At 38.7% G+C, this 9,123-nt stretch overlaps 1 protein-coding gene across 1 annotated transcript in view; it reads left to right on the top strand.

The window, feature by feature from the left end:
• Window positions 1–8,486, top strand: part of LOC102210358 (proline-rich transmembrane protein 1) — a 9,114-nt gene extending 628 nt beyond the window's left edge. The window contains exons 3-4 of the mRNA XM_005743263.2: window positions 196–540; window positions 7,143–8,486. Of these exons, the coding sequence (XP_005743320.1) occupies window positions 196–540; window positions 7,143–7,301 (504 nt within the window). The 3' untranslated portion in view covers window positions 7,302–8,486. The remainder of the gene's footprint in view (window positions 1–195; window positions 541–7,142) is intronic.
• Window positions 8,487–9,123: the final 637 nt, after the last annotated feature.

Genomic DNA, 9,123 nt, shown 5'->3' with positions numbered 1-9,123 from the left:
TATATATATATATGTAATATGGAGAGAGAGAGAGATCTAAAGACGAGGTAAGATGTACTCCTTCTATATTTAACCTCTATCAACAACAGTCTCGTTTTTCCATAAATCACTTATCCAACCCGTTTTTCCACTTCAACCACCTGTTTCGTTTGCAGTGGAATTGAGTTGGTCTTATTTCACCTCTGTGTCCTGCAGGGTTATCCCGGGCAGCCTGCAGGAGTAGGATATGGACAGCCTGCAGGAGTAGGTTATGGACAGCCTGCAGGAGTAGGTTATGGACAGCCTGCAGGAGTAGGTTATGGACAGCCTGCAGGAGTAGGTTATGGACAGCCTGCAGGGGCAGGATATGGACAGCCAGCTCATCCCATGGGTGGACAGTACCCTGCACCTCAGCAGGGTACTGTCGTGGTCCAGCCCACAGTGTATGTGGCTCAGGGTCCTCTAGCTAACCCCGTCAATGACTACTTGGGCTACTCCATCTTCACCATGTTGTGCTGTTGCCTGCCACTTGGAATTGCTGCCCTTATCTTCTCCATCTTGGTGAGTCTCAAAAAAGAAGGTTTTTCATTCTTCATGGACTGTTGCACTGCAATAAATACACATCATAAAGCTGTTTGTTTAAGGAGATGAGATGATACCTAAAGAATTCCAAGAGTTCTAAAATGAAATGAAATAATAAATTAAATTTGTCATTAAGTAATTAAATTTGGGAATAAATAATAATTCTACTAATAATCAAAATAATAAACTCAAAGATTACCAATAGTTCTGGTGGCTTTCTTCCACCACTGATGCTTGTGGTTTCATTTATAATGTATTTTGGGAGACCTGGCTACATCAAGTCCACACCAGCACCAATTCACTTGACTGTAACACTGCATCAACTCAGTACCTTGGATAATCTGTGTTGACTTGCTGTTAGATGTTGGGGTCTGTTGAAAAGCCACAGCAAGAATTTACATTTTAAAATAATTTTATGGTGCACTCCAGGACAGGAACCATGAAGTAATTGATTAAAAAGTGGAATATTTAAAGATATGTTTAATTAAACAAATTGAAATGTTAATTAATTAATGATAAATTTAATGTATTCATTTATTATTTACGCAGTTTTTTTTATTTTTATTTTAGCACATTTAGCCCTCCATAGTTTTAAAACATTCAGTATAAAGTTCATTGAGGTATTAAAGTAAACCATGCTGTTCAGAACAACATCGAACACCCACATGTTACTGCGTGGGAACCAGGTTAGAGAACATGCTTAGGTTACCAGAAGGTGTAAAAATTTGTGCAGAGAAAAGGAGAAGTGAAAGATGCAAAGATGTGCAATAACTGTGTGACAAGAATTCACATGGAAATCAAAAAGACTAGGGGAATAAGTAAAGATGCCATATCCAATGTGGCACGAGAGATGAGAGCGAGCTGTTTAAAAACAAAACAAAAAATATTGTACCCAGTCTTGAGGAGGGGAGGATGGGTATTGCTTTTTACTTCCATCTGGAACGAATGGCTTTTTAAATGGTTGGTTTTGGACTTGATTGACCTGAATGTCTTTGCAGAGGGCAGGGAGAAGAGTAAGTAGTGGCTGCATTGGGTGTGGCCATCATAAAACAGCTGGCTGTCTTTTTGAGTCAGCAGGTGTGACTTTCACAGAGACAGAGAGAGAGTAGAGTAGATAACCCTTGTGGGAAAACTCAGCAGTAAGAACACGCTGGTGGTGAAACGCTCTGCAGTGCAAGGGTTTCACTTGCATTTGAAAGAAGGCAGCTGTAATTACCGGCGTAATTGAATATAGACCCACATAATTTCCTCTCTGAGGCACACAGTGAGCAGCAAAGAGGCGTTGTCCTGTAAAAGAGATCATCAGCAACAACCATCCCAGTTATTCAGGGACTAAATCCACCACAATAAGTGAATGCAATATTTACAGGCACGTCCTGCTGTAATCGTTGTTGCTGCTGACGTTGGGCTCTTTGTATTCTGGTAGAGTCGAGATTCTGGCTCCAAGACATAACTGTAGATTTGAAAAATTGTCATTTGCAATTACGAGCAATTAAAAGAAAGTAGGTCTTTACTGAGGGGCTTTAAAGGGACAGAAAAAGAATTTCCGTCGGCTGCAAATAAAAGGGGTCTCAAAGTGAATCCAATGTGGAAGTTGCATTCTTTATACCAGCCAGCAGGGGGCAATTCTTATGTTTGTGGTAACAAATATTGTTATACAGGAAATATATGGGGAAAACAGTCTACGGCTCCCTTTATCCATCTCAGTAAAGCCTTTTCTGATGAGTTTATGGTCCCGGTCCCTGGTTTTAAGTGGTATTGAAAACAATATCATGATTCTTTTGTAAAATATGGTCATTATTAGTGTCAAGAAGGGCTATAAAGCAGGATGTGCTTAAAGCCATTGCTTTATAGCTGTACTAGAACAAATCTTAGTTTTAGTAACTGTTCAAAGTTACAACAATTAGTCCAGGAATACAAATATGGAGGTGAAAATGAGCAGAACAGCCCTCTTTAATGCCTTTTTTAACACGGTCTCATTAGAGTGCTACTGCATGCACGTTGTCTCTGGAAGTTCTGGTAGTTGATTCTTACAGGATGGAAAAGACACCCTTGCTTCCTCCATGTTTGTAGTTAAAGGCCAAAAATGACCTTACATTTTACTGCATTCACAGAGACTCCTGCAGAGTATCACTTTTAAATAAAGGTGACTTCTGAAGCTTTAATGTAAATGTTTTTGCCATAGTGACTTGCAATGCACTTCTATGTGACTGTGCACAATGTTTTATATTATGTCTATTTTTTCATCAGTATTCAGAAGCCTACAGAAACACAAAGCGTGCATATTGCCCTGCATTTTCTGTTGTTTTTTTTTTTAGCCTTTCTTGAGACAAAGAAAATGACAGATGAAAAAACAGAGTCATTAAGCTTTTAAGCTTTTCTAAATTTCCTGTGCTCGGTTTTGTTAAAGTTATGGTTGAGACTACACATGTCATGCTGTGCTAATTATAACTCGCGACACATACCTTCCAAAGCAGCAGATGCTTTCGAGCTGTTATTTTTAAAATGTTACACATGTATCTTTCAGTATTTACATTGTGGTTGTCCAAAGTTTCCCACAGTTGCTGTTGTGAACCTAATTAGAATAAAACTAAAACATATTTTTTACCATTACATAACATTGTAGGATTATTGCTTAAAAATAAATAAATACAATTTTTAAAAAGGCATCTATATTGACCAGTGCGGATTACATATGAAAAAAATTAGCATCAAATGCTGGGATACGACAAAGGCACGATAAGATCAACAAACTCTATTCACTAAGTTTATGCTTTAAGGCAGAAGATTTAAAATTAATCACTCAAGGCTTATTTCGGCCTCTTTTAGCATTTAATAATAATAATAATGGGTTGCATTTCTATAGCGCTTTTCGGGACCCCTCAAAGCGCTTTACAATACCACTATTCATTCACTCTCACATTCATAAAGGGCACTTATGTAAGGTTGATGATTTGTTGCTCTCCCGAATCATGCATAGACACACTTTCAGTTCGTGCTGGAAGAACATGAACTCCTCGATGTCTCCCTCTCTGTCTTCCTCGTCTCTCCTGCAGGTTCACGCATCCTGGCCCTTGTTTTGTCTGTGCCTACACAAAGTTGGCATTATAGCAGCCCCACCTCTTTCCATTACTATATCACAGCCGCTGGGTCTAACACTTTGTCTGGTGTTGTCTTGTAGAAACAGTATCTCTGTGTTGGGGCTGGTCATTTTGGTCTACATTAGACATAATAATGCAGTTCTTCTCATAGACACTGGCTCTTTTGTCAAGCTGAGGAATTTCAGATTGTTGGTGATCACGCGGTCATGAGGATCTCATCATTTTGGCAATATGGAGAATGCCCACTGATTTATTTTTGTTTTTAATCTGCCTCTGTGTAATCTGTGAATCTCTTAGCTTCAGTACTGACAAATCATTGAAACAGCAGTAAAACCAATGTTATGGCATTTACAGCAGCATGTGCCTGAAGACATGGTACACTTATGTCTTCAACCTGCACCTGCCACACCACATGTGTGAGGTGACAGACACTGAGAGGTGCACAACCAGCGGAATAAAGACCAAAGGTTTTGGTGCACGCTGCTGTTTGTGAAAGCAACAACGCCAGTTGCAACAGGGGCTTAACAGCTTGTGGCTTGTTGTTATGAACAATTTGAGGTAACGGGTGATTCGTGTTTGTTTCCATTCTTTCTAATGGAAAAGTTCCGGGTTTTTCTTCCTTTTCTGTGAGCTTTTCTGAATTAATTGCTTTATGACAAAATACTGTGGAGCTTTCAGTAGCACTACATGCTACTATTATTATTATTGTTGTTGTTGTTGTTGTTGTATTATTCGTTTTTAATTTCTTTGAGTATTGAACAGTCTGACCTTTGGCCAAAAGGCTGTGAAAACGTTTTTTCCCATGACTCCATATATATCACAAGTATGTACGTGTTGGTACGTGTTTAACATAGAAATATGCTTCTGAGTTTCAACCACAAATACATAAAACTGTTAAAGAGCAAAACGCCACTTAACCCCCCTGCTGTTAGCCTTACCACAAGATTCGGATGGCTCACAGAGGTGAGTGACATTTTGTGTGGTTAAGATGTGTTGAGGATGCTGTACATGTTCCAGGAAATCTCTAAACTGTTGGTAAACTGTAGGTTGAAAAGACAGAGACAGAACAAGAACATCTGAACAATATTAACTCACTGAATAAGCTAGCTAAACTACTCTTTGCCTGTCACTTTGCTTTCATTTCATTGTGGCAAAACTATGCAGACTTTTTTATCAGCTGCGTTCAGCTGTGCTTGCTGCAATGTTACCAAATCCCATGCAGAAAGAAGACGAAGAAGCAGCACGGGCACACACACTGATAACCCTCCATTGAGACGGCACACAGATTATACTGTCTAACCTACAACAAGGCAAGCTAGTCAGAAGGAAAGGAGAGCCGTGCTTTCAAAGAGCACTTTCTCGATTTTGGGACACTAGTGCATTAGTCTGTATAAGGCTGCCCTTTCTACAAACCAGTTTGGGCTGTGTTTTTATCAGATTAGTTTGTTTCCCTTGGGCCTGCTGTTCTGTTGAATGGACTGTCTAATCCTGTTAGCCAAGCTCCTTCCTACAAATAATTCAGCTGTAATATCACCATAAGAATATATTTTAATGTTTTATTCCTTGGCTTTTGTAGGAATTTCCCCCCCCTAATTGGCAGCAGAGATGACTCTGTGGTTCTTAAATGTTTGTAGGAAAACAGCCCTTTGCTTTCTTGTGTACACCCTCACTTGATGAGGTTGTGCTCGATTGCTAGTTGTAAGAGTCACTGAATGCAATGTGATGTTGTTTTTGTATGTTGTGGCCCCTATTAGTCTTCAAGGCTTCAAGGTACTTTTTTAACTAATGGATTAGACAAACATTAAGCAGATGTCTCCTCAGCATTTTTAGTGGGAGCTCAAAATAAAGATGGAGGATAGGTGTGGTCCAGTCTAAGTACTGAATAAAGTATGCTAACAACAGCTGGTCTGTTGTTTCCTATTTTATTAAAAGTCCTGTGGTTTCCCACGTTGTCCCAACATGTCAGTTTAAGTTTTCATGTGGCCTAAAAGGTTTTTTTTTTTTAATGGAGTAAATATTGGATTAAAACTCTTGGTAAACTTCTATTTAAGAGATAAAACGATGGGAGTGCTTCATATTGCCTCAGTAAATATTCTGCAGTGTGGCTCTTAAACAGCAATTGCTCGCAAATTACAGTTTACCCATAAGTAGTAATCATCACATAGAGTTCCTTCTCAGTGTGTGCATATCACCGTCATGGGCCATTTGTTCCACAGTCTCAACAGTCAGCTTGTTTTCCGTAAGTTAAACGTTCTTGCCACACCTCTAACAACATAACAGTTGGTACAGTAATTTAGAGTGTTCTGTGCCATGATTGTGTTTGTGAAGAGTTACTGCTAAGCTTTTGTGTTTCTGAAAGTGCATGCATCAGTTCCTCAATACTCCGTTTTCAAATTTTCCAAAGTGAAAAATAATCTTTGTTTACATCATCATTAAGAGGGAACAGGATGCAGGATGAGATAAGATGGCTGATGAGAAAAAATGAACTTGATGCATGTCCACTACAGAGTAATGCAGAGTGCAGAATCATAGGATGCCAACAATACTTGACAAAAGGGTTTGTACTAAACTGGAGAACCCAAAAATCCAACAAAGGATGTAACTAGAAACGTACATATGAGACACAATTTCTTTAGGCAAGGTAAATCTGAGGCACATTAGGAGGAGCAACAGGCAATTTGAAAGGAGGAAGAGGAAGGTGGGACTCACAGGAAACCAATGGGGAATGAGATATGGGAAAACATCACGACGGTTAGAAGAGACAATTGACTGTGAAAGTAAAACAGGAACCAAGCAAGCAATGCCACACAGCAATAGAAATCCCCACAGTAAACATGATGATAGAGGCAGGGGCACACGCACTAACACAAATCCAAATTAGGGAACACAGAGGGACACAACCAGTTCTTACCAGGATACTAAAGCCAAAATGTAACCAAAAACTCCAAATAGGGAAATGAAAACCTGAACCAGAACTCAGAACAGCAATACACATCCTTTCCTATCAGCCTACCTCTCTGACATGTCTTCCCAATGTGTTGTTTGTGTAAGTTTGGTCAGAAGGTTCCTTTGTAAGTGTGCATGCGCCATTAGCGTGCTGCCTGCTGTAACCTATAATTTCCTTCGGGATTAATAAAGTATTCTGATTCTGATAATCAAGCAGGAAAACTTGGTTTGGAATTCTTACTGAGATAATGTAAAACGTCCTGGCTTGCGTGGCTATGCTACTTCTCATTCTTTTTATTATGTAATTTAATCATTTTCTTTACATTATGAATGTTGACGGTTGTAGAATGTCTCGATGTTCAAACTGCTGGAAAACATTACATCTTCCACATGTTTCCATTTTCAGAAGATCAGAGTATATGCTTTCTGGGTTTTTAAGCTCTAAACAAGTATCATCCTGTGTAGTGGAGGTCCAACAACCAAGAGCAGCAACAACAACCAAATTGTTTTGTTTTTCTTCCTTATCACTTTCAGACTCGAGAATCCAACCACGTTGGCGATCGGATGTCAGCGGAGCGGAGCAGCAGGACAGCCAGGACACTGAACCATGTGGCTTTGGGACTCGGTATTGCTGGCCTGATCCTCTCAATTGTTTATGTGGCAGTTGTGATAAATACCGTTGGCAAATACTGATTTAACATCTTTTCTATATTGCCTCTTCATGCTCAGAAACAGGTTATGTGATCATATCAGGAACATTATTGGCTTTCAGGGTGACGTTTTATTGGAAACTTTTTAAATTTGTGGCCCCTAATGTGCTGAAAAATCTTTGACGTTAACCCTATAATGGCATTTGTATCATATTTGCCCTCTTTCTCATCAACATAATCAATACCTTCCATAATTTTAAAATGTTATGGACAAAACTCTTTTTTAAAAGAGTCTAAATTTAACATTGTTGTTAACAAAAAATTGTCAAAAACGCCCAATGTATCAAATGTGATACAAAGAAAATATCTCATAAATATCTCATAAACAACATAATATAGCACAGAAAATGTGGATTTGGTTATAAGGGTTATTAAACATCTCAGTTCCAAAACAATTAGAATTTTTTCTGGTTATTTTTTGATGGGTTGGGTCTTACAGAGTTAATCAAATTATTATCAACAGTGATTGGCAATTTATTGTTATGATCTTGCTGAATACATCCAAATCACTGCAACCCATTACTCTTCAGCAGTGTGAAGACTAGCATCTATTGCCAAAGATTCATATTTACTAATCAGTTATGTTGCTTATGATTTGCTTTTGTATGTTATCACGCATCTATCATCACATTTTTGACATGTATGGGGTTTTGTTTCTCAATTTTGATGCCTTATGAATGAGAGTTTATTGTGCTGTCATTACACAAGCAGAATTCATGCCATACAAAGTTTATGTTTCATGATTAAATGGCAAATGATTATCACAACTTTAGGTTGTGAGATTAAAGTTTGACTTTGAGTTTTGTGAAAGTATTAAAAGGCTAAAATGTTTACGAACATTAAAATTCCTCACTGATGGAGACATGTGTTTTGTCCATGCTGAAAAACTGTGGAAGACTGAAGTCTGTTGATCATCAGTTTTGCAATCTTAAACAGGATGTCATAGACTGTTTAGAGGAGTGCAAAGCTTCTCACGAAATCAGCAGTAAAGTAGAAACAGCTGAGGCATTATGAGGAGCAGTTCAGTCGGGCTCCAATTCGCTCTGTATTCAAACTTGTGTAGGTATCGCTGGTGTTCTGTTGCGCTCTGTGTTTTCTTTGTAGCCAATGCTTAAGACTGTATACCAAATTTCTTTATAAATAAAGTTGAAGTATGTCATGAGAAAAATGTTTGTGTTGTTTAATTGGATGAGTTTTATCAGACCAGTTTCAGAGCCTTCCCATAGAAACCTTGGGAACACAACTGTGGAATAAGTGAGTTTGCAGCTTAACTGTTGAATACATTATTTTACAGGTGTACAGGTGCATTTTAAAGAAAACTGTTTCTGTTAATACACAACTACAAAATTATTCCATTAAAAAAACAAAATGATTTGAGTGGATATTATTAGCTCCCCCACCCCCCTGAAACCATAACACAAACCAGCGATGGGTTTTATTTTCCAATGTACACACGGTATAAAAACCTCAAGGGTCTGAGTGTCATTTGAGAAAGCATCGTGCCAAAACAACAAGTTTAGACTTGAGCGGGGCCTGCACTTCCACAGGTCCCACTGGTTTAGACTTATTTCTATTAACAAAGCAAGACAGAGCAGCTCAACCGGTTTTCACATGCTAGCAAGGGAAGGATCTCAGAGCAGACCTTCTGCCCTTGGTGTCAGACCACTTCGAAGAACCAGCTTCCACTGCAGCCTTTTATTTCTGTGACACGCAGTTTCAAATTCAAATTCAAATTTTATTTGTCACAGTCATACACAGTACGATATGCAGTGAAATGCTTAGACAACTGCTCGTGACCTAAAGAA

This window comes from Pundamilia nyererei, unplaced genomic scaffold (genome assembly GCF_000239375.1).
Source record: "Pundamilia nyererei isolate P.nyererei 1_Seehausen unplaced genomic scaffold, PunNye1.0 scaffold00129, whole genome shotgun sequence".
Taxonomy (NCBI): domain Eukaryota; kingdom Metazoa; phylum Chordata; class Actinopteri; order Cichliformes; family Cichlidae; genus Pundamilia; species Pundamilia nyererei.
Note: the sequence above shows the minus strand (reverse complement) of the source record. Positions and strands in the feature narration are given on the sequence as shown.